Genomic DNA, 23,846 nt, shown 5'->3' with positions numbered 1-23,846 from the left:
CATGGCAGGACTACCACGACTTGCCAACGACTCATCATTCCGTCAAGTCATACCTCATCTATCAATCACCTCACTTCCATCGCCGGGAAGAACCTGGGCCCGCCAAAGCCCTTTGCAATCACCGCTTGCACATCAACATTGCTCTTCCCACTCCAACACCTCATCATGATGAATCTTCCGCTGACCGGCGGATCAAATTTCAGCGTCACCTTCGTCCTGCCTTTGCTAAGGAAGAATCTCCCCGTAGTAACGTTCTTATCATCGCTTCCAGGTCGCACGTGCATCGTCCTCTCCAGCAATTCCTCTTCTGAAGGCATCATGGCAGCGAGTTCATCTTCATTTCCAGGCGGCGTATCATCGTGAACGCGTGACCGAGCCATGAGAGCGTCTAGCCGTGATACAGAGAGGCGCTCGCGGTCGCTCGGGTCGAGGGAGGAGGGCATGCGGCTGAGACCCGCCCAGCGGTCTTCGCGGTCCCAGCTGTCCATTTCTACACGGCGACGCATCATGCGCAGACGCTGGAGGCGGAAGTCGAGGACGTCTTGCGGGGAGGTTTCTTCGGGCCCAGTTTCTTCGTCGAAAGAAAGTATGATGGGGTTGCGCTCGGAGTCGTGTGAGGTGGAGTCTCCATTGGCCATAGCTTCCGGGGAAGGTACATCACAGTGGTTATCAGGGTCTGCTGGACGGCCGCCTGGGTCTAAGCTGAAGTCGTTCGCGTTCGTTGCCAAGTCGTGCACGCCGTCTGCGCTGCGGCCATAGTCTTGCTCGCGATCTCCGAAGGCTGCGTTTACTTCTGGATCTCGCAAAGCGTCCGCTAATGTAAGCCGCTCAGGCGAACCTTGTATGCTGGTACTCCTTCGAGCCGGGGGCATATATGGCGGGGATGCAACGCGTGCTCTCCGGGCGTGCGGCGGCGAATCAATGTACTTCTGCAGGTCTGCCATGTTCATCGCTACGTGAACGACACCTGCGCGTATGGGAGCGGTGAAACCATGCTCGGGGGCCACGATATGAAGCATCTCGAGAGCGAATGCAGTATCGTCGGCGTGCCTAACCACGATCGTGCTGCTTCTCTGTTCGGAGCAGTACACGCTCTTATCGTATCTTAGAATGTTCTCTGGTCCGAGGGAAATGCCTGTGTTTCGTGGATCTCTGTGCTCGCCACCGTCACAGCTTACAAGCTCGAGCTTGAGCCTACCAGGCTCGACCTGGCCGTAGTAGCCATACTTGATCGACTTCCGCTTCGGTACTGGTGGAGGTGATTCGAATCGTCTTCGCTTGCGGCGACGATCCTCGCTGTTACCGGGGCTGCTGAGCCGGGGCTGCTCGTCATGCGTGCTCTCAGACCTTCTCCTCCTCCGCGATGTTGGCCCAATAATACCCAGTCTCCGTCGTTCTGCGCTGCCCATCTCCGTGTTCCGGGGCTGACTCGCGCTCGCTAGATCGCTGGTGGTCTGCAATGCTCTCCGCAGGCGGCTACGGCGAGTTTGAGGCGTCGAGGCTTCGCTGCTTGCGGGAGGGTCGTCGAAGTTCCCAGGCTAGCACATATTGTCAGCTGAAACGTGCTTGACCCGGCCAGGATGCATGGTCGTACACGAACTCGGAGTGGATCGGGCATTGCTGCTGAGACTGTGGCTTTCGGCACTCGCTATCTTTGGACGAGGATTAGTGTGCTAGCAAGACATTGGACACTGCGTGGAGGTACTGTACTACACAAAGCATGAACGTGGAGAAAGGCGAGGTTCATGTGTTCCAACTTGGCGTGGGGTTGGTGACGAGCCAGCAAGGTCCGGCGCGAGCCCTCGGAGGCACTCCCGGTGCCGCGATCCAACCTGAACCGATCACCTTCGAACTTCACACGCATTGGAAGTTATCCACGTTGATTCTTCACCCGTCACAAGCAGGTCACCCTTCAAGAAGACTTCCATCATAGCACCCAGGGACACTCTTGGATCTTCATCGTAAATGCGGCGTTGACTCAGCGACTCCGCAGTGACCTCCGCTTGAGGCGTTTCTACCTACTCACCATAAACTACGACAAACTCCGACTGGAGACGTGTTCTCATCATGGCAGCGACAGCGGCTGAACAGAATCAAAGCAACGGCACAAACGGGACTACTGGCGCAGCTACAGAAATCTCTACCACCACCAACCAGAGCCTGAGCGCGGACGAGATCGCCCTCTACGACCGGCAAATTCGACTCTGGGGCGCTCAAGCACAGGAGCGCATACGGTCGGCGCATATTCTGCTCGTCTCACTTCGCGCGCTGGGGACAGAAATTGCAAAGAATCTGACTTTGGCCGGCATCAATTCACTGACGATCATCGACGATGAGCCCGTCACAGAAGAAGACTTGGGAGCGCAGTACTTCTTGAGGGAGGAGGACATCGGCAAGCCTGTAAGTCTGATTCAATCTGCGCGCGAACTTCTCACTGACCATCTCCCAGCGAGCACAAAGCGCAATTCCTCGGATACAGGAACTCAACCCACGTGTTACTGTCAAGACGGATGGCAGCCTCGCTGACCTGCTCGGCCAAAACGAAACTTACTACGCACCTTTCGACTGCGTGATCGCATGTGATCATGACTTCCTCACCCTCTCGATGATCAACACCGCAGCTCGTGTGGCCAGCAGACCGTTCTACGCAGCCGCAGTTCATGGCTTCTACGGCTACATCTTTGCAGACCTGATGAGCCACGAGTTTGTGGTCGAGCGCGACAAGTCGAACATGACCACCAACATCGGGCCCGAAACCATGACTCGGTCAGTCCTCAGCGTCTCCAGCAAGCGCGAACGCAACGGCAAGACCGTTGAAGTCGTCAAGAAGCAGGAAAACTACTGCCCTCTCATCCTCGCCAACAGCTCTCCACTACCAGGTGACATCCTTCGCAACAACCGCAAACTCAAAGCAGTCCCAGCACTTCTCCCTTGTCTGCGAGCGCTCTTCGAGTTTCAGCGCAACTTCGCTCGTCTTCCCGGCCACACCAACGAGGACATCCGAACTTTCACCACAATCGCTACCAGCAAGACAAGCGAGCTTCAACTCCCAGCCCTTCGTGCAGATTTCTTACGCAGCTTTCTTCAAAACCTTGGCGCGGAAATGGTGCCCACGGCCGCGTTCGTCGGTGGCAGACTTAGTGAGGATGTCATCAATGTGCTCGGCAAGCGTGAGCAACCGATCCAGAACTTTGCGCTTTTCGATGGCGATGCGCTGGATGGCAGGATCTACAGCCTGTACAGTCCGCCACCGGAGCTCGCGATGGGCGCGGAGATGGGCGGGATGCCTGGGATGTCGAACGGCGGCGGCGGCCTGAACAACGGCATGGATGGTATGGGCGGGATGGGCGACAGCATGGGCATGGGCAACGGGATGGGTGTGGGGATGGGTGGCGACATGAGCAACGGCATGGCCATGGGAGCCGTGGATGGCATGCAGTACGCGCCCTTGGATCCGAACTTCCAAATGCCTGGAGCGGCGCAACAGTCGTTCGGTGACCTGCCAGGACCTCAGTCAAACCCAGGATTGGAGGGTGGCAATGACCCCTCAGCTGCTGCTGCCGCATCCGCGGATGGTGGTCAGGGTGCCGGTAATGCTGGGCCAAAGAGCGCGCCGGCGGAAACAGGTGACAATGCGACGACCATGGGTGAGACTTAAGCCGAAGCAAGGGAAAACAAAGTGTCGCCGCAGAGCGACACACAACGACTTCGAGCTGCCTGCCTATCCCAGGTCATCTAATTTGGAGCCAGTCGGCGGACTGGACACTTGATGGCATTGGATACGCGAGGCGAGACTTTCTCAATGGCATAAAGGCACACAGCCACCTGCACATGCTCATCGTCATCCGCAAGAGATCCTGCAGAGATGCTGATGGGCGCTATGGACTTTAGGCACCATATTGGGATGCAATCCAGGGCACTCATTCGGCGCAGGATAGCCGCTCTGGCAATTCTGGCGCACATCCGCGCAGATAGTTGATTGAACAACCCATCGTCACACCACCTCATCGCCGTGCCTCCAGTTCTCTCAAGATTTCTATCACATACCCCGCAGCTTTCTCCGCCACGATCTTGCTTGTCTCGTCTTCTGCATTTTCACATCAGCCATAAAACGTACCACAGCGGACTTGTACACTTACTGATGCAAAAATCATGCGGCGTCCCCAACTGATCAACCTCCATGACCGGCTTCCTTTCCCCACCCGCATCGCTGTCCCTCCTTGCTCGGGACGCAATAACACTATCCCGCGTACTGTTGTCAATCCAGTGATCATTCGCTCCCCAGTAGAAATACAACTTCGGCCTGTCCATCTTCACCTCGTCGTCCTTACCAACGGGAAGGGGTCCGTTCCAGAGATCATCCGACCATTTATCATGCGTCATCTCCAACAGCTCGTGGCGAGCCATGTACAGCGCTTGCAGCACGCCATGCTTACTACTCAGGAAGGCTGCGGTGGTTTCGGCCGCGCCGGCGTTCTGGCCTGTGATGAGCTGGACGAGCTTGCGCAGAGCGAACGTGGGAGATATGGTGGTGAGAAGTTTCGTCAAGGTTTGGAGGGTTGGTGCGAGGTAGGGTGATGTTGCTAGCCACTTCGTCGTTGCTTAGCCGCGGCTTCCCCGAAGTGGTGTCAAGGACTCACGTTGACTTGCTTGCCCGTCGGACTCTTAGCGAGGTCGATGATGGTTGGGAAGAGGCATATCCCGCCTACAATCTCAAAGTCCGCTTCTTCCGCAGCACTTTCGTTCTTCTGCTGAGCCTGCCGCCGCGCGATAGTCTGCAGCGTAATGTACGTGCCCACGGAGTGTCCAACCAGAATCACCGGTAGTGGTCCCGGACGCGGCAAACCAGATGTTTCACATTGCCTCCGGAACAACTCCTGGTCATGACGAGCAGCGACGGCGATAAAGTTCGCTGCAAGTCCGACCTGTTCTTCCAGACTCAACGGGAGCTTGTCGACCTCATCATCTGGTTGGGGGTTGACGTGAAAGCCTGGGAGACTGGTGCCCATGAAGTGGTACAGAGTATCTTTGTTCTCCTTCTCGAGAGCTCTGGTGAGGTAGTCCGCGAAGGCGCTGTAGTACTCAATGAGTCCTGGATTGCCGGGGATGAAGTAGACGAGGACGTTTTGTCGTATTAGCAGTCTTCCTTCTTTGCCAGAGGCTGCTCCTGCAAGGTCATATGTTGTTCGAGGCAATACTCGTTCGATACTGTCGCACATCTTTGTGAGGGAGTTGGAGCGACTGTAGTTGCCGAGGATTGACGGCGAATGTTTGGCCTGTAACGCGTGCCACGGAGAGCCACTGTTGGAACGGAACAACGGTGTTGTGGGCTTTACAGAAAAGCGGTCACGATTCAAGTTTGTGTACGCTGAAAGGATATGGTACATGTAAGAGAGGAAATGAAGACACGGTGTCCAAGAAGAGAAGCGGTAGGGCCTTCACTAAAACTTCAATATCTATGTATTGGGCCGGTTGGGCCGGACAGCGCTGCACACAACAAGCACTTGAAGATGTGCCGGTGACAAGGTCACATATGTGCGTAGGTAGGTTATGTCGATATGGTTTTTTGAAAGTGACTTGGTGACGTTGGTTTAATGTATTCCTCCTGAGCCCCCAAGTAGGCTTAGCGCCCTTCGTTCCGCAGTGGCGAGGAAACACAATCAGCCCGCCGCTCGCAGCTGCCCGTCTTCGCAACCACCTCCCGCAGAGACTTCACGATTCACCTTCATCAAAACCGCCATCACTTCCATCACCAAATATCTTGCGCTTCTTACTGCAAGGGTTTCATCGACTTTTACGACTTCTGCGAATTTTACCGAAGCCTGAGCGCCCTCGTGAGCCGCTTGAGCACACGCTCGTCGCGGTGTTTGCTGTTTCGTGCGCCCGCGCGGCCCAAGATGCCTGAGGCATAACAATCAAACTTTGGACTTCACCCTTCATATGATCGCACATGTCGACCCGAGCCACAGCAGGCCGGCATGTGCGCCAACGGAAGCTAAACACCAAGCAACCCCTGCGCATCCTGCGTGAAGGTGAGCTTGAAGATACTTACGATGATGAGTCGCAACGGAATTTCCCCCAGGTGGAGACAGGTGTTGAGAAGGGAGAGGAAATTGTAAGCACTTCACCACCTACCTCGCAGCCGCCAAATACTGACCATCCTGTAGGAGTACCATCTTCAAGCAGTGATAAATGCAGCCAACGCAGCAGCGCTCGGCGCAAAGTCCCAGCAGCAGAGCTTCATTCCCACACCAGACGCCGTCAGAGCAAAAGGTGTAAAGTATGACGACCTCTACCCGAAAGCGTTCAAGGAGCCTTCGACGTACATTCGCTTCAGTTCAACTGTAGAGGACTGCGTCGGCGTTCCCTACTGCATGAATGACAGTGATGCCGCCTTCCTTGGCCAGTTGAATGACGGCAAGGACGTCAACGGCCAGCCAAGGAAAGACAAGCTCAGCCAGTGCTCGGAGGACACCTTCGAGGAGGTGCTGAACTTCTTCGAGGAGAGCAGCGCCCGCCTGCAGCCTTTCGCTAATGTGGAGACTGCGCAAATCCCAACACTCGAAGAGATGGATGCCTCCACTGAAGAGTCAATCTCGGCCGAAGCGCACCAATGGTTGAAGCCAATCTACCAGTATTGGGTCTCGAAGAAGGGCAATCGTCCGCTGATGCCGGCGATCAAGGTGCGTGTGCTCGAGGCCACAAACGAAGCCGATGACGCAGACCCATACATCTGCTTCCGGCGTAGGGAAGTCCGGCAGACGCGCAAGACCAGAGGTCGAGATGCGCAAGTCGTCGAAAAGCTCAAGAAGCTCAGACTGGAGCTCGAACAAGCCCGGCAGCTGGTCCATATGGTGGTCCAGCGAGAACAGCTGAACAAAGAGGATCTGGAAGTCTCGCGCAAGGTCTTCGAAGAGCGCCGTAAACTCAAGGATGTCAAGGTCAATAAACAGATCATCGGCGAGAAGGGCGAGGACGAAGAGCTGCTGGTCAATCAAAAGCCAGCGCCCAAGCCCAAAGCAAGGCAGGATACCGATCGACGTCCTGCAATGATCCGGATACGTTCTGGTGGCGACCGAGCGCCAGAGAACGATCTTGTCCAGCTTTCCGACATCCAGGCAGAATCTGAAACCAAGCTGCAACAACAGATCGATTCCAAGAAAGAGCAGCATCGCCGGTGGAACGACCACTGGGTTGACCAGACTTGGCGGCCTATCACGCCACCACTGGAGTCGCCGGATGATCCTCCTCGATGGCAACCACTGCTTTTTCCTGAAGGACCATATCCGTCACCACCTCCGACTGTGCCTTCAGAAGGTTCTCAAGATCGGGATCAGGATGTGGAGATGACAGATCGTCCGGCCATCAAGGAGGAGGATGCGACTGCCGGTGCTCCCGTCTTTAACCATGAGCCAGAGTTTGTGTTCCATATCCCAGGCGCATATCCGGCGGATGAAGAGCTTGTCGCCCCAATCAAGCGTGACCCGGCTCCAGCCTGCCGTCTTCGATACGGTCGTGGGGGTCGATGCTATCTCGAGGCCAGGAGAAAGCGACCACTGGGAGTCATCAGCAGTGGCGTCGTCTCGGACTCGGACAGTGACGACGAGATGGAGGATTACTACCCCGTCGACAGCCAAAAGGTGTTCGAGTTCCGGGTCTCGACGAATGTGCGGTCGCGTCCAGAAGGCATGGGCGGTGAGCGGAGACATCATCCGAGTGGTGACCAGTCTTCGATGGCAGTCAGTGCGTCTGGTGGTCAGTCGCGCACTTTGCAGCAGCAGGCTTCGGCTGGTAGCGCTTCTTGAGTCCGATGGCGTCCATCGAGTGTTGGCATACTGTAACTCCACCTGAGCGTTGTACGAGTAGGATAGATAGCGATACCCTTGTCAAGCGCTTCACTTCGTCCTTTGCCTCTTTCCTCCCTGTGCTGAGCTGGTCTCGCCGTTCTCAGCTTTCCTCTTGGTGTCGTGGCCTTCAAGGAGCTTCCGCATGCTGGCAACAGCTTCGCCCAACACCCCAATTTCACCCATGATGACTTGCGATGCCATCTCATGCCGCCGTCTTGCTCTTGCCACGCCCACGGGGTCTTCGTCGGCTCCACCCATGTCGAATTCGGTGATGCTGAGAGATCCGACTTGCTTGGACGGCGGGTTGTATTGCCTTTGTCGCTTCATGAGAACCTGTTCTAACAGCTGGGCGGAGTTCTTCGAAAGCTCTGGCTCCGGCAGCTTCTCTTTCTTCTTGAGCTTGGCGAATCCGTCTTGAGGCAGGGTCAACGTCTCGACGAGGACGATGAGCTCTTCTGGTATCTGCCCATCTTCGTTTGCCTCTCGAGCAACGTCGTAGCCATCGTCAGCCACGCCCTGCTCTTCTAGATATTCCAGCCTTGACTCCAGTTCGGGCTTCGACAGAACTGACTGCTCGACCACCACCTCTTTCACCAGCTCCAACGGTATCTCGACAACATCATACTTTGCATAGTTCTCCGTGACATATCCATACCTTCTCAGCACATCTGCTCTCGGCAATGGTCCGTAATCGTTGAACAGCTCTTCTCCCTTCTTCACCGTCTTAATGGTCTTCATAACGACCTTGTCGTCTTCGTAGAACAGCTTAGCGTTGTTGCGATCGGCGTCTGCGTTCAGCATGTCGGCGAGCGGGACCATGCCTTTCGGTAGCACAGAGCCGGCGTCAGAATCTTCTTCCCATCCATCATCTTCGCCCTGTGGCGGTTGGGTCGTGGATTCGAGGTCGAAGGCATATGCCATGATGATACTGCCCATGCGGTGGAAAACGGAGAGGAGCTCGACATCACTGAGGTCATCTGCTTTGAAGGTGGCTGCGTGCTGTCGGACGATCGGGATCAAAGTGTCGGTGAAGGTTGTGTTGGCAGTTTCTTTGCCGATTTTGTTGACGACTGCTGAGCCGTTGAGAAACTTGAGCTCGTGCTCCGACCAGTACATGAGCGTGTCGAACTCGTGTGGCAGGATATCGAGGTATTGGTGCCATTTCGAGGCTTGTCCGAGTTGATACTCGCAGATCATGGCGAGGATGAGGGAGAGCCATGGATCCTCCACCTGTTTTGTGACCTCGACATCGAGACTCGAGTTCTCAGCAGTCAAGATAGCTGATCGAGGTATGCTGAACAGTTCTTCGTCTTCGTCGATATTGTCCACCGCAACAACGCCTCGGCCAGCGGTGTGCTGTCTCAGGTCTGCTATTGTGATTTTCTCGGAGACGCTGGTACCGCTGCGTTGAAGCCATATGACAAACGAGGTCGTCTTGTCGTTGAAGTCGCCGTCGGCCATGTTGCTGGTTGTTGTGTGTGCATGCTAGATTCGAAGGAAATACATAGATGATGTGCCAAAGTTCGGACGTGCCCTGGTGCCTGTCGGAGCTGGTTTGTCCGAAAAACGCCTGAGCACGTGCAACTTCCGACGATGGCCCACGGCCACAACCATCTCCTTTTGACATTGGAAAAGTATTGCTGAAGCATCCATGCTATCGTGGAAAATTGGATGCGGGAGCTTCATCAACGCACTTCGGACAAGCAAGAGAGGAGCTAGCCATCAATCCTGGGCCCTTCCCTCGAAGCGATGGCTCACAGACTCGGCGAACGCGTCGCATCCCAAAACCATCTTCTCTGGCATTCAACCTACAGGCGTTCCGCATCTGGGAAACTACCTAGGAGCACTACAGCGATGGGTCCAACTCCAAAATGAAGCAGCCCAAGACACGACCTTGATCTACTCCCTCGTCGATCTACACGCCATTACCATCCGCCAGGACCCTAAGCAGCTTCGACATTGGAAGAGCGACAGCCTCGCGATGCTTCTGGCTGTTGGCTTGGATCCAAATCGCAGCATCATCTTTCACCAAAGCGATGTGCCCGCTCATTCCGAGTTAATGTGGATTCTATCGTGTCAGGCCAGTACAGGTTATCTTGGTCGGATGACCCAGTGGAAAGACAAGACTTCGAACGAGAAAGAGAATAGCGAGAGGCTTAAATTGGGGCTGTTCTCCTACCCGGTGTTGCAGGCTGCCGACGTCCTTGTTCACCGTGCCACGCATGTCCCCGTTGGCCATGACCAGGCTCAGCACCTTGAGTTCGCCCGAGATTTGGCGGTCGGATTCAACCACACTTATGGTGCTGGGACATTGGTGGTACCCGAGACTCTGATCAGCCCGGCCAAGCGAGTCATGTCTCTCACGCGACCAGCAACGAAGATGTCGAAGAGTGATTCGAACGACAAGTCGCGTATCATGCTCACCGACACGAGAGACGAGATTTTCAAGAAGATCAAAGCCGCAGTCACCGATTCAGAAACATCGTCCATCACTTATGAGCCGGAGAGCAGACCGGGTGTGAGCAATCTGCTTGACATACTGTATCACTGCACGACCGCATCTTCATACCAAGACCAGAATGAGCTCGCTCGGGACATGGAATCGATGTCGTTCAAGGCCTTGAAGGGAAGAGTTGCGGAGAAGGTCGATGAGACTGTTCATCCGATCCGAGAGCGCTACAGTCAGATCAGATCTGACGAAAAGATGCTGGACGATGTCGCTGCTCGGGGCGCTCAAAGGGCTACTGAGAGCGCCGCGGTGACGCTCAAGGCCGTCAAGCAGGTCGTTGGTTTGAGTTGAGCTGCGTTCTGGACCTCGCAGCTCTTTTCAAGCCTGCCAGCTCCCGGGGACGATGGCGACATTTGCACATAGGTTAAGTTAAGATCACGCAAAGCTACGGGCTTGTGTGACTCGTATCGGCCTTCCATGCACCGAGATGCAGCAAGGCAGGCCTCGCTCTCACCATGGACATGTGTACAGTCCTACCTCAGGCGCGGCTTTTGCAGATTGCTCCGAGCTTAATCTTCGATACATTCGAACAACCGGTGCAGAAGCAGGCCGTTGCACGACTACCTCGACACGGGAAGGCTGGAAGGCGAGGGATCTCGTTGGTACCGAGAGTGTGGATAGCTATCGCCTAAGCTTGAATGGTTGAGCGTCTTCTGCAGTAGACATGGCAGACCTGCGTTCCTACTGTTCCGTCTTGGAACCTCTCAAGCGGCTAGATACAACCTTTGATGGTCAGGACAAATGAAGGACAAATCTTTCAAACCTTGTTCACTACACAATCGTTGTCAAGCAACAGAAAGCACAACAAGCTCATAACGCCTTGGCGGATCGCGGAAGGCTCGGCAGGCTGCATGTGCGAAACGGACTTCATCCTTCGCGCATCCGCACGGTTGGGCTGTGTGACCGCGATGGATGGCACCTTATCTAGATCCTCTTATGTCGGCGCGTGAGGTAGGCAGTATAACATCCCCCCATTTCAGCAGTAAAATTACATTTGGCGAATGTTCTGCGCGTTCTGAGCGATTACGATTGCAGCAGAGATATCCATCAACCGTTCCCAGTGAGGCGGCACAGCAGGCAGCGATAACGACATTGAGATCATCGTTACCACTGATTTGAAGACGCAACGCTCATAATGTCGACCGCGTACCCTCCGCGGCTAGTGAAATATCTCTTCAGCTCAAAGAAACAGCGCGATGCGGCCAGGACTACTCCCATGAAACCCGGCTTCTATGGCAATTTCCGTAAGCAAACCGCTTTGCTACACTGACCTCCATCGTGATATCGGATTCCCCTTCCAGCGGCCACAAAAGCCAAAGCAGCTTCCAAAACAATCACACCGGAGCCATCTTTCTAACACCATCACAGCCTCTACCTTCGGACTCTACTACCTCGGCCACGGCACCGACTTCCTCTCCCTCAACTTCCTCCTCGCCACCCTCCCCTCCTCCACCGACAGCGACCCGCAGCGCCAGGACCTCTACGCTGTCACCTTCCACAAAGGCCCCGGCACCGTCCAATGCACCATCTACTCCTCCCTCACCCACGGCAGCACGCCCCTGGCCGTCGCCACGAACGAGAAACGCTACGGCAATCACGAACTCATCAACTTGCCTCCCAGCTCCGGAAACTCGGGGCCGAGGACAGAGAGACTGACGTCCAGCGGGTTCGCGTCGAACGCGCACACGTTCGTCTGGGAAGGCGAGCAGTTTGAGATTCGCGAGGAGCCGAAGAAGAGGCCGAAGACGATTAGGGTCGTGCATGTTTCTGCGCCGTCCGCGGCGTCGTCGGACGCTCAAGGCGAGGAAGGGAGGCCTGTTGAGCCGAGTACGTCCCCTCATGTTTCTGATGTCCTTCGAGCTAATGGCGGTGTAGGCGGCAAGCACGAAGAAACAGTCACAACATGGACCGAAGGCTCGATTCCAAACCGCGAAGGCCGGCTGGCCATCTTCAAATTTGCGGAGAGTAATCCTGTAGAGAGGTTTGGGGAGGCGTGGGGGTTGTTTTGCGTGGTGGCGACGCTGGCGATTTGTCAGAGGGGGGCGGCTATTGAAGGTAAGACTGTCCCATGCAATGAGATAACGTTAAGAGGTCACGTGCTGATACTCTTCCGTTAGGCACACGATCGTGGCATGAGGAGAAGATGCTTGAGAAGGGGAACTTTGGGAAGTAAGAGGTGATTCATCAGCGAGAAGCGGCGCTGGGTGTATAGAGGGGAAACGACATATCATGCATCATGGATCTCATCACTGCTTTGCTTCATCATCATCCACGTCCACATCATTTATTCAGCACTCACCCCTTCTCCTCCGCCACCTTCCTCGTCATCCAACAAGCCACTACAGCCGCACACCCCCCAAACCGCAAAACCCACGCCACGCTATCATCCCCCACACTTCCCCTCGGCTTCTGCAACCATCGAAAGATCACACTACTGACCAACGTAGCAATGACCTGCGGCGCCGCAATCGCCACATTGTGGATCCCCAACACCACGCCCGCTTGATCAGCGCCCTCACTAGGGTCCTCGCCGCGGGCTAGGAGCTCAGCGTCCCTATCGCGACCTTCTTCCAGCGGTGGTGGAGGGAGGTGGCCGCGGCGGATGGCGTCCCGCTTAGAGATCTCGGCGGCGATGAGGGCGAAGGGGGCCCAGTTCGTCATGGCCCAGGGGATGCCGATCAATGCGACCAAGATGGTGGCGCCGGTGGTGGTGCGTACGAAGAACGTGGACCAGGTGAGGAGGGCGAATAGGGCGTGAGAGAGAAGCCAGGCGCGGCGGAGGGTGAGGGAGCGGATTTCGAGGCTGGAGAGGCGGAGGCGCGAGAGGAAGTTGCGGCGACTGCGAGAGGGTTTGGTGGGGCTGCTAGAGGGGTGGTTGAAATAGTCCTCCTCCTCTGTCAGGAGGGTGCGGTTGGCGCGTGGTGTTCTGGGTGTTGTGGGCGTCATTGGTGTCCGAGGGGGTAGCGTGGGAGGCTTGTAACTGCTGGCTATGAAGAAGGGGATGAGAACGCTTGAGGCGAAGGTCGTCAGCGCGAACATGAAGAGGGCAAAGGTGCCTTCTCGGGTGCCGCGAGCCCACGTCTTCTCAATTTCGTCCGAACTCATGTCTGGGTCTTCGGCAAAAAACTTCTCTGCGTAGATTTCGCCGACGTAAGTCGTGATGTAGAAGAGGAACGGAAACCAGCCGATCCAAGCGAAGAACTGCACCCGGCAGATAGCCTTGATTTGAGGTGGTAGCTTGCGCATGGAGTGATAGAGGTTGCGGAAGAAGGCGATCACTCCGCCCTCTTCCTTGTCTGGCTTTCCTTCGAGCCGTGGATCTCGCTCGGTAATGCTGCCCGCTGATACAGCAAGAGTAGATATCATAGCGAACGATGCGATCACACAAAGTACCTTGAACTGGGTGTTGCCAAAGAATCCAAGATATTTAGGTAAGTCGACGTAGCCAAAGAGATACCCAATGATGTTGCCCACGCCACTCAACCGTGACGCCCAAGCGTTGGCAGAGTCTTGCTGATGCGTGGGCGCATTGTCGACAATGAAGGCGCGGATGCCGGCTTGGATGACGTTAACGGCGAAGTCCAGAATGTAAATCATTAGCACCGCGAACACAATTGTTGTCGTCGCAACTGCTTGAGACTCAGGTGCTACGCCAAAGATGCCCAGAACGCCACCGATGAACTCGCGGGTCCAAGCCAAGGCAAGCAGAGATACGACTGTGGCGACGGCGCCTCCAATCATAAAGGGACGCCGTTTGCCAAAGCGCGAACGACAACGATCAGACTTGATGCCAACATATGGCTGGACCAGAGTGCCAGAGAGCGGACCTGCGATCCAGACGAAGGCCAGAAGAGACTTGGATATTCCGAGGCTGAGAAGGTAAGGAGAGCCGTTTGACAGTTCGACGGCCCATGCGATCTGTAGGCTACAGAAATCATGTTAGCGACAGCCTGCCAGCGGCGTATGTGATGCAGCCCTACCCCATCATGCAGAAAGTCAGCAAGAACAGATACCAGCTGCTCTTCGACTCCTGCTGCTCGTACTCGTGCGGCGCATCGGCAATCCAGTCATCGTCGTCATCGCTCGGACTCGTGATGCTCTCCAGCGGCGGCAGCGCACTCATATCTTTGCTCATCCTAGGACGAAGAAGCGGTGACGCCTCGTTGACCCCGTCCACCTCTTTGACCAAGTCGATGCTCTTGCTCGCTCGCCGCACGTCTCCATTATAGCTCTGGAAGCTTGGCCGGGGGTTGTCATCGTGGTATGCAGGTTCCCGTCCAAACTTGACCTGAGCACGTGCTGGGCGAGGCTTTTCTGCAGGCGCCGTTGGCTGTGTAACGTTGGGCTGTCCGTCCATCTTGAGGATGCGTGAGACTATTGCTGTGACGATGTACTATCTCGAAGAAAGCCGACTGTTCTGTTCGTGTCCGCCTAACCATGATTGCTGCATCGATGTTGTAGAGTGATATGGAGTGTGTCGCTTGCTAGGACATCGTGGCAGGTGCAGTGTTCCAGGTCAACCCAGGTGTCACCCGCTCAGGACATGCTGCTGTCTAGGTAGACTGTAGACCGGAGGATGGTAGGAGTCTGGGACGTATTTCAACAGACGGAAAGTCGGGCCGGGTATAAATGTCGGGTGATTGCAGGCAGAAGCTCACATGTCCCAAAGTGATCCCCACCAAAACGCCTAGCGGTGACGGAGGTCGTGAACTGAGGTGCAAGACGGCTGTGGTCGGAAATGGCAAGGCGCCGGTTAGATCCGCTGCACGACAGATTTAGTACGCAGCTCGGGGAAGGAGCGTCCCACGCTGGACTCCAGGCCACACCATATCAATCCAGACGATAGCACACCACTGCCCGCACGACACCCACACCACGACGAGAAGAAGGGTTATCGTAAGATACCTATCGCACGCCCAATCGCTACTTTCGCCACAGGATCGAGGGAACAGCTGGCCACCATATACCTCTCCATACCGTAGCCAGAACCCCTCGATCGACCCGACCCCTCTGCGAGTCGAGTATAGCATGCGCCAATAACAATCACTCCAAGGCCCAACATGGTCGACCGAAATCTCTTCATCCGCTCCGCCGTCGAGCTAGTTACCCGCCAGGGCTCCGACTCCGACGATGAGGCCCCCGAGGCAGGGGAGAAGGAGATCCTCTCCTCGTGGGCGCTCCTTATTCTCATTATACTACTTATCGCGGCCTTCTTCACATCCTACGTCCTACAATCGAAGCGAATACAGGCGGTACATGAGACGGTCATATCAATTTTCGCGGGAATGGTCATTGGTCTGATACTGCGGCTGGTTGGGTTCGAGGATGTACTGGCGAGTGTCAGCTTTGATTACCAGTTCTTCTTTAACCTGCTGCTGCCGCCGATTATTCTTGCGGCGGGATATGAGTTGCATCAGGTGAGTCAGAGGAGCAGAATAGAAGCAAGCCACAAAATCTGACTGTGGACAGGGCAACTTCTTCCGGAACATCGGGACCATCTTGACCTTCGCTTTTGCCGGAACGTTCATATCGGCCCTGGTCCTCGGTGTCATCCTCTGGCTATGGACACGGATACCGCTCGAAGGTCTGGACGTGTCGTTCGTCGACGCCATGTCCGTTGGAGCTACGCTCTCGGCCACTGATCCGGTCACCATCCTCGCCATCTTCAACACCTACAAAGTCGATCCCAAGCTGTACACAATCATCTTTGGCGAGAGTATTTTAAATGACGCTATTGCCATTGTCCTGTTCGAGACTGCTCAGAAGTACAAGAACAGCAATACCGCCAAGCTGACACCCTTCAGCCTTTTCGAAAGCATCGGCATTTTCTTGATGGTCTTCTTTGGCAGCATGTTCATCGGAGTCGTCATTGGCTTGGCGACGAGCCTGCTCCTCAAGTTCACGCACGTACGACGAGAGCCGAAGATCGAGAGCTGTTTGGTCATTCTTATCGCCTATTCGTCCTACTTCTTTGCCAACGCCATACACATGAGCGGTACGTGTCATCAACATCTGCTTGAACGATTATGAGCTGACAGCTGGTACAGGCATCGTCTCGCTCCTCTTCTGCGGCATCTGCCTCAAGCACTACGCCTACCACAACATGTCCCGCCGCACCCAACTCACGACCAAATTCACCTTCTCCCTTCTTGCGCAACTCAGCGAGAACTTCATCTTCATCTATCTCGGGCTGTCACTTTTCACCGAAACGACGCTCGAATACAAACCACTTTTTATCCTAGTCACAGTTGTTGGCATTTGCGTGGCACGATGGTGCGCCGTCTTCCCACTCAGTGGCGCCATCAACTGGTTCCTGCGCTACCGAGCCAGACGGCGCGGCCAGGAAGTCGCCGAAGAGATCCCAACCAACTGGAAAATCCTCATCTTCTGGGCTGGTCTCCGCGGAGCTGTCGGTGTCGCGCTCGCCGCCGGACTGCAAGGCCAAAGCGGCTACGCCCTCAAAGCCACCGTGCTGGTCGTTGTTGTGCTGACCGTTATCATCTTTGGCGGTACTACCGCAAGGATGCTGGAGATCCTCAACATCCGCACCGGCGTTGTGGACGAGATCGACTCGGACGACGAGTTCGACATCGAGCCCGTCCCACATACCCCCGGCGTGTACGCGAAGCGCTCGAATGGAGGCTTCGGCCATACGCCAAAGAGCAGTGTCAACGGTGCCATCGACCTAAACTACGTCAACGGCGGCGCAGGCGGAGCCTACAGCACCGCGCACAACTCTGGCTCGCCACCCCGCTTCGCTCGTCGCAACAGCTCACGGCAGCACGAAATATCGACCGCAGAGCAAGGCCTCCTCAGCCCCGACGACTTCGCGGACCACGCGTCCGACGACGAAGGTCAAGATCTCGACTTACCGCCCGCCGCCCGGCGGTCGCCTTCCCGTCCCCTTTCCGCGAATCCGGAAGTCGATACGAACAACCCTTACCCCATGACTGGAGCGCGAACGGATGCAGCGGAGCGCGAAGCGAGACCTCACATGACTGCTCGAACGGCGATTAATTCGATTCTGAACGCGACGAGCGAGGACGCGGGGAATTTATTCAGTAAGTTGGATGAGAACTTTTTGAAGCCGCATTTGTTGCTTGACCCCGGTGGAAGTGGAAGTAAGGGGAGCAGTAGGGAGAGGAATGGGAGTAGGGACCGAGGGGGCGGGTCGTAGGGGACGATGTATTGGTATAGAGCGGGCGGTGCTGGGAGTTTCTGTGTAGGATAGCGGTGTTATGAATTGGTTGAAACCATTTTCGTTCCACAAATGATGGGATGTGACTGTGCGACTTTGCCTGCCCGGCTAGCTTCTATCCAACCACCTCTGCACTCAAGTCTTTCGGCCAATGCGGAGCATCCACCCCATTTCCTCTCGTCCCTATCCTGAACCCCGGCTCTACAGTCCCAGCCGGCGACTGCGCCACTGGCTTGATATGCCTGAACACCTTCTCCCCCAAAATCCCCGGCGCCTTCCTTTTTCCAAAGAACTCCTCCTTAAACAACCTCTTCCCCCCCTCTCCAGCCCGTAAACTCTTCATCGTCGCAGGTCCAGTAGTAGTATTAGCATCCCAGCTCCTCCACACCTTCCTCCCATGCTCCGCCCAGACCTTCTCCCACACCTCCTTCGGATACTCAGCAACCGAGTTCACCAACCACGTCGTATAATAATTCAACGCCAAATCCACCGCAAAACTCCCCCCTTCCTCCGCCCGCCTCATCAACGCGATCAGAATCGCACACGTCCCTGAGATACCCGTGCAGTAGTCCGAATGCGGATATATCGGCTGCACAGCCTCTCCGTTCTCCAACCCCATGGCTTCTCCAAACCCGACGTCGCATCCACACACCGCGTCACTGATCTGCTGCCAGCCTGAGCGATGGGACCAAGGGCCATGCCAGCCGTAGCAGTTTTCACGCACGGAGATGATCCCGCGAGAGCGGGTGGAGCAGAGGGATAGGATGTCCTGTTCGCTGAATCCGTATTTCGCCAGGGCGGAGGGGCGGTAGGCTTGTACGACTACGTCTGCGTCTAGTATCAGCACGCGGAGCTTCTCCCGGTCGGACTGGTTTCGGAGGTCGAGATGCGTGTTCCATTTGCCCCAGTTCAGGTCTGGGTGTAGGCCAGAGACGTCGGGGAGATGGGGGGCGGTGACGCGCATCACGCTTGCGCCGAGCTCGGCCAGCCCGCGCGTTACGGCTGGAGCGGCGATGACGCGGGTAAGGTCTACGACTTTGAGGCCTGCTAGCGGGCGGGCGGGGGAGGTCGAGGGGATGGAGGGCCACCAGCAGGGGGGTTGGGAGGGGTTGGGGTGGGGATGGAGTTCCCAGAGCCCGACGTGGGCGTTTGCTTTGCCGTGGGCGGAGGCGTTGAATTCGGAGCGCGAGAGACAGGTCGTACCGGATTGGTGGTGGAGGTCTGAGAAGCGGTGTTCCAGGTCGGAGCTGGAGAGGCGGCCGACGGCGTTTTGGAAGCACTGCACGCCGGCTTCGAAGGAGGGGTGGTCCATGTCGTGCGGGAGGTCGAGGGCGTCGAGACATGGGTCTGGGTTCATGTCGCCGTGGATGTTGAAGTAGCGGTCATCTGAGGTGGGATAGATGCCTGTCGCTAGCGAGCGATGCAGCGTAGCATGTGAACGATGGATGTCGCAATTCGGGAAGAACTGCTCCAGCTCAGGAGGTGGCTTGCGCAGATTTACTGCTGTGATGTTCAGTCCGCCTTCGCCAGGGTCGATGCTCCAGAGGCTACCGGACATGATGAAGAGCGTTGCATGGTCTGTGTCGATCGTCACGTCGGACAGCTGCGTGTGGTACTTGCGTTTGACGAGGACGTTGACGAGGGAGGCTTCGAGGGCCTTGAGGCTGGAGACTGCTTCGGCGAAACGCCAGTTGATTGGAAGGGAGGGAGACGGCGAGCCGGTGAAGTGGACTTTGGCTGCCGCTTCCTGAATGTCTGAGGGCAGGTCTTTGGATATGCGCTGGTCGGAGAGAATGTGGTTGTGGAAGACTTTGATAGCCTCATCGGGAACAAAGTATGGTGCGTGACGACTCACGCCGTTGATCGTGCCTTTCTTCATGTTGACTGGTGTGTCGCTGCAAAGGTTGAATGGTCTTCTTCCTCTCAAGCTGGTTGACGATCTGTTCCGATGGATAGTCCTGATCAACGACTTCTCTGTGAAGATTGGTACTCGACGATCAGTGTTCAATCGCTGCTGTCGACTGTCCTTCCTCTCACTGATCCTGTAGCAGCAGCTTTCGCTGGAGCCTTTTCTGTCAAACAGTTTAGTTCGATAGTTCTGTTCGAACGTCTGATTGATCGTTCAGTCAAGCCTACATGTATTACCGTTCGTCGGTTCCCTCAGTTTTGACACTGTGACTTGATTTGGACGAGATGACGATAAGTGTTAGATTCAAAAAACCATTTCATTCAATCCTGATCCCCATTCCAACATCTTTTATGTTTTTGCCTACGCTTGTAGAAAGGCGTGCGGGGATCGCGATGTCGGGAGGAATCATCTCGTCCCTGGAAATGCCCACATCTCCTGACACTACATGCCGACATGTACCAACTCGAGGCAGCTATACCATATTGCAAGTCGTCGCTCGAGTTCCGTATGTGTATGTCTTCCTGGCGTTCCAAGAGACGTCCATCGCCGCCGTGGACTGCGGTAGGGCCTATGTTGACACCGGAGTCTGGCCCACGAACGAGTTGCTGGAGCTTTCCACACGCGCTGCTGGGCCCGCTCGCCGGTCCACTAAACTTTGAAGGCCCTCGCGGTTGCGGCGGTATAGCTCCACATGGCCTTGGACACAGACGGCAACCGATGCCCGTCGTGGCCATAGCGGGGAAAGTTTGCGAAACAGCCCTACCACGACGCGAATGCGCGTGTCGTCAGCCCGGTCCGTCCCCGGCCTTTCACCAATCTGGTCATTGTACCCGGCTGCATCACACACTCCAAGTCAAGGTCACGCCGTCACGGGATACCGTACCACCAGTGGCGTCGGGTGGCCACCGAGAGGTAACTTCGGTTAGCCGCCTGAACGAGGCCTCGTTCTCGGCTTCCTCCAGCTGGAGATGATGTCCATGCAATCACAAGAAGCGTTTCACGCCACCATCGTCAGGCTCACTGTACAGTACTTTCAAGCTGTCCGGTATATTGCTTGGCTAAGCAGTGACGATGCCCCAACGAGTGCGCCAGGAGGGGTCGACATGCAGGCGCAGCTCAGAAGGAGGACATCTCGATTCAGTGGTGCTTGCAGGAGTCGGTGCGACAGCTACGAACACCCAGCAGGAACATGAGTACGTCCGATCATACGTAAGGAATGGCAACAACACGGATCGAATGGCTAAGTATGGACTCCGAACCTTCTCATTGATCTCCATTCCCACATTTCAAAGCAACACTTTCCCAAACCAAGCTTAGAATAAGCACACCGGGTGCCATGCTTGGGCTCTCTTAAGAAGCGCTTGGGAAGCGTATTGAGCGGCCGCCCCGATGCAGGACTCTCTTGGTGTCTGACCCAAGCTGCAGAAATCCAGACCTGACCTGTGACGAAGGATTCCCCGCAGACTTTTACCCCAGACGAGCTAGTGAGGTTGTCCACGAGACCATAGGCCAATCAATACGCAGCAGCATCTCGCGCAGAATGCCATTCCTGAACGAGCTGCGCAAGGAGCGGTGGTGGTGGCACAGACATAATAAGTCTCGCCATGTCCCACCGTCGCACTCGTCGTTGTCGTCCGTCTGTACAGTTCCTGCTCAGCTTTTCCGCATCGATTGAGTTCCGTGTCGACCAATATGGCTGACGAGAAGCAACGCGGGTTCCCAAACAACGAGTAAGTCATTCTGGCCATTGCTAGTCTCGATCGCATCGGCTGAGCAGCGTCTAGCACTGGCGAACGCCGTGGTTCGGTTCTCTTCCAGGATGAGGGTATGTTGCAACACCACAAGCACGTTTCTCGATGCTAAATACCCAACAGCGAAGCGCAAGGCGAGTGTTGCAGATCTGACATCCAACCAGACTGGAGAGTAGGTCGACCTTCCCCTCGAACGAAGACCACCACTCACCCTTCCCCAGGATCAAGAACCCTCTGGTCGGTGTCACTCGAGACGCCCTGCTGCAAGATGTGGAAGAGTTTGCCAGAACGAACAACCTCGACGACGTCTTGCCACTCCTCAAGAAGGGCGCAATCGCCGCCCAAGTCCAATACCCAGACGCGATCGCTAGGCTTCCCGAGCTCAACGACGATGAGAAGCAGAACCTCGCTGAAGAGATCACCAACAAATGGCGCCATCCACGCATCCTGTACTTTACTATCATTCTGAATAGTATCGCAGGTATGTGTACGACAAAACACGCTGCAATACCCAGCTAACGCGATCCAGCGGCCGTCCAAGGATGGGATCAGACGGGCTCAAACGGCGCCAATCTCTCGTGGCCGCTCGACCTTGGGATCCCCGATGGCCCTGAGGATTTCTGTAACGACAACCCAGCGCTCTGCGCCAAGAATCAATGGCTGGTTGGTCTGGTCAACTCGATGCCTTACTTTGCGATCTTTCTCTTGTAAGGACAACACTACCTGCCTGGTACCGTTCGTGGTAGCTAATTGACTGCAGTGCCGCTTGGATCTCTGACCCCCTCAACCACTGGCTCGGTCGACGGAACGTCATTTTCGGCGCCGCAATCTTTTCCGTCCTTGCACCAATCGGTCAGGCACTGTGTCAAACATGGCAGCAGCTTATTGCCTGTCGCATTCTTCTCGGCATCGGTATGGGCCTTAAAGAAGTGACGGTGCCAGTTTACTCCGCCGAGGTGGCTCCAACGGCCATTCGTGGTGGCTTGGTTATGGTATGGTGACTTCCGTCGCATCTCTAGACAGAAAACGGCGCTAACATCATCGCAGACCTGGCAGCTTTGGACCGCTTTCGGCATCATGCTTGGTACTTCCGCCAACTTGGCTGTCAAGGACACTGGAGCGATCGCATGGCGACTTCAGCTTGCCTCTGCCTTCATTCCCGCTGTCCCACTGGTTATTGGCATCTACTTCTGTCCGGAATCTCCCAGGTACCTCAATCACCTGCCCTATAAGTCTGTCGCATGACTCTACTGACACCTCACAGATGGCTCATGTCCAAAGGCCGCTTCGAGAAGGCCTACCGCAGCCTGAAGCGTCTCCGAGGCACCGATATCCGAGCGGCCAAGGAAATCTACTACATCCATGCCCAGATGCAGCAGGAAGAGCTTCTGATTAAAGAGTCCGGTGTCTCCGTCAACGCGAACATGTTCACTAGATTCGTCGAGCTGTTCACCATCCCTCGCATTCGCCGAGCGACTCAGGCTTCCGGGATCGTGATGATTGCACAGCAGATGTGCGGGAGTAAGTCATGCCATACCTGTACATCTATCCTCTACTGCTTACTGATATGCAATAGTAAATATTATCGCCTTCTACTCATCCACCGTCTTCGCGCAAGCTGGTGCCTCTGTGACCGGAGCACTGCTGGCTTCCTGGGGGTTTGGCATCATAAATTTCCTCTTCGTATTCCTCCCTCACTCTTTCCCCCTCCCTCCATCCACTGTGCAAGAAGGAAAGGATGCTGACATCTTTCACCTAAATATATAGGCATGGCCAGCAATCTGGACCATCGACACCTTCGGAAGGCGTGCGCTGCTGCTGTTCACATTCCCCAACATGTGCTGGACCTTGCTAGCAGCGGGTCTGTGTTTCTACATCCCGGAGTCAAGTCCCGCTCATCTAGGGCTGATCGCTACGTTCATCTACGTACGTTGCTGTCGAGATCTCTAATATGCCGAGCTTGCTGCTGACTCCTCGACGTTTACGTGCAGATTTACGATGCATTTTACTCGCCAGGAGAAGGACCCGTTCCGTTTACCTACAGTGCTGAGGTATTCCCACTGTCGCACAGAGAGATGGGAATGAGCTGGGCCGTAGCCACAAATAACTTTTGGGCGACCGTTGTCTCCTTGACATTCCCCCGTCAACTCGGTGCCTTCGGCTTGACCGGCGCTTTCGGTCAGTATCGCCCCAACACCCATGTCCGATATGTTTACTGACGTACCCTTTTCTGTACTCCAGGCTTCTATGCAGCAATGAACTTCCTCGCCTTCCTCATGATCTTCTTCTGGCTGCCGGAGACTAAGCAGAAGTCGCTCGAAGGTACATCCCCCTCCACTCCAAAACCATGTCCACTAGCTCACTGACACGCCTCGCAAACAGAACTCGACTATGTCTTCGCCGTTCCCACAACTCGCCACATGAACTACCAAGTCGGCACTGTCCTGCCCTACTTTTTCAAGACGCAGATTCTGCGTCAGAAGGGTCTTGCATCGCCAACGCTCTACAAGTTTGATGAGTATTCCGATGGGCCGGTGACTCCGGATGCGGAGTACAAGACCGAGACGGCATTCAGGAAGGAGGTAGAGTGAAAGAGCTTCGCTGGAAGCGCGAGCATGGAATGCAATTACCG

General features: G+C 55.7%; 11 protein-coding genes across 11 annotated transcripts; 6 read left to right on the top strand and 5 right to left on the bottom strand.

Moving 5' to 3' along the window:
- Positions 1-65: 65 nt before the first annotated feature.
- On the bottom strand, positions 66-1,618 carry LTR77_007248 (uncharacterized protein; the record flags this gene model as incomplete). The annotated part of the gene is made up of 2 exons (XM_064804485.1): positions 66-1,538; positions 1,595-1,618. The coding sequence occupies 2 exons, from the start codon at positions 1,616-1,618 to the stop codon at positions 66-68; spliced, it is 1,497 nt and encodes a 498-aa protein (XP_064657255.1).
- A 449-nt stretch (positions 1,619-2,067) lies between these two features.
- On the top strand, positions 2,068-3,658 carry AOS1 (E1 ubiquitin-activating protein aos1; the record flags this gene model as incomplete). Its single annotated transcript, XM_064804484.1, has 2 exons — positions 2,068-2,400; positions 2,450-3,658. The coding sequence occupies 2 exons, from the start codon at positions 2,068-2,070 to the stop codon at positions 3,656-3,658; spliced, it is 1,542 nt and encodes a 513-aa protein (XP_064657254.1).
- Positions 3,659-4,004: 346 nt separating this feature from the next.
- LTR77_007246 (uncharacterized protein) lies at positions 4,005-5,219 on the bottom strand (the record flags this gene model as incomplete). The annotated part of the gene is made up of 3 exons (XM_064804483.1): positions 4,005-4,087; positions 4,140-4,590; positions 4,641-5,219. 3 exons carry the CDS (start codon positions 5,217-5,219, stop codon positions 4,005-4,007), a joined length of 1,113 nt encoding a protein of 370 aa, XP_064657253.1.
- Positions 5,220-5,950: 731 nt separating this feature from the next.
- Positions 5,951-7,805, top strand: EPL1 (Enhancer of polycomb-like protein 1; the record flags this gene model as incomplete). Its single annotated transcript, XM_064804482.1, has 2 exons — positions 5,951-6,115; positions 6,168-7,805. 2 exons carry the CDS (start codon positions 5,951-5,953, stop codon positions 7,803-7,805), a joined length of 1,803 nt encoding a protein of 600 aa, XP_064657252.1.
- A 90-nt stretch (positions 7,806-7,895) lies between these two features.
- On the bottom strand, positions 7,896-9,308 carry RMS1 (Ribosomal lysine N-methyltransferase 4; the record flags this gene model as incomplete). The annotated part of the gene is made up of 1 exon (XM_064804481.1): positions 7,896-9,308. The coding sequence occupies one exon, from the start codon at positions 9,306-9,308 to the stop codon at positions 7,896-7,898; it is 1,413 nt and encodes a 470-aa protein (XP_064657251.1).
- Positions 9,309-9,498: 190 nt separating this feature from the next.
- Positions 9,499-10,647, top strand: MSW1 (Tryptophan--tRNA ligase, mitochondrial; the record flags this gene model as incomplete). Its single annotated transcript, XM_064804480.1, has 1 exon — positions 9,499-10,647. The coding sequence occupies one exon, from the start codon at positions 9,499-9,501 to the stop codon at positions 10,645-10,647; it is 1,149 nt and encodes a 382-aa protein (XP_064657250.1).
- Positions 10,648-11,491: 844 nt separating this feature from the next.
- On the top strand, positions 11,492-12,529 carry LTR77_007242 (uncharacterized protein; the record flags this gene model as incomplete). Its single annotated transcript, XM_064804479.1, has 4 exons — positions 11,492-11,600; positions 11,725-12,183; positions 12,232-12,411; positions 12,474-12,529. 4 exons carry the CDS (start codon positions 11,492-11,494, stop codon positions 12,527-12,529), a joined length of 804 nt encoding a protein of 267 aa, XP_064657249.1.
- A 122-nt stretch (positions 12,530-12,651) lies between these two features.
- On the bottom strand, positions 12,652-14,713 carry LTR77_007241 (uncharacterized protein; the record flags this gene model as incomplete). Its single annotated transcript, XM_064804478.1, has 2 exons — positions 12,652-14,281; positions 14,337-14,713. 2 exons carry the CDS (start codon positions 14,711-14,713, stop codon positions 12,652-12,654), a joined length of 2,007 nt encoding a protein of 668 aa, XP_064657248.1.
- A 703-nt stretch (positions 14,714-15,416) lies between these two features.
- On the top strand, positions 15,417-17,533 carry NHX1 (monovalent cation:H+ antiporter, CPA1 (nhx1); the record flags this gene model as incomplete). Its single annotated transcript, XM_064804477.1, has 3 exons — positions 15,417-15,773; positions 15,826-16,351; positions 16,404-17,533. The coding sequence occupies 3 exons, from the start codon at positions 15,417-15,419 to the stop codon at positions 17,531-17,533; spliced, it is 2,013 nt and encodes a 670-aa protein (XP_064657247.1).
- A 136-nt stretch (positions 17,534-17,669) lies between these two features.
- LTR77_007239 (uncharacterized protein) lies at positions 17,670-19,433 on the bottom strand (the record flags this gene model as incomplete). The annotated part of the gene is made up of 1 exon (XM_064804476.1): positions 17,670-19,433. The coding sequence occupies one exon, from the start codon at positions 19,431-19,433 to the stop codon at positions 17,670-17,672; it is 1,764 nt and encodes a 587-aa protein (XP_064657246.1).
- A 1,722-nt stretch (positions 19,434-21,155) lies between these two features.
- LTR77_007238 (uncharacterized protein) lies at positions 21,156-23,805 on the top strand (the record flags this gene model as incomplete). The annotated part of the gene is made up of 13 exons (XM_064804475.1): positions 21,156-21,193; positions 21,248-21,288; positions 21,338-21,386; positions 21,436-21,695; positions 21,744-21,921; positions 21,975-22,206; positions 22,262-22,422; positions 22,479-22,735; positions 22,791-22,897; positions 22,982-23,140; positions 23,206-23,392; positions 23,456-23,536; positions 23,597-23,805. 13 exons carry the CDS (start codon positions 21,156-21,158, stop codon positions 23,803-23,805), a joined length of 1,959 nt encoding a protein of 652 aa, XP_064657245.1.
- Positions 23,806-23,846: the final 41 nt, after the last annotated feature.

This window comes from Saxophila tyrrhenica (genome assembly GCF_035928015.1).
Source record: "Saxophila tyrrhenica strain CCFEE 5935 chromosome Unknown scaffold_11, whole genome shotgun sequence".
Classification (NCBI taxonomy): Eukaryota; Fungi; Ascomycota; class Dothideomycetes; order Mycosphaerellales; family Extremaceae; genus Saxophila; species Saxophila tyrrhenica.
Note: the sequence above shows the minus strand (reverse complement) of the source record. Positions and strands in the feature narration are given on the sequence as shown.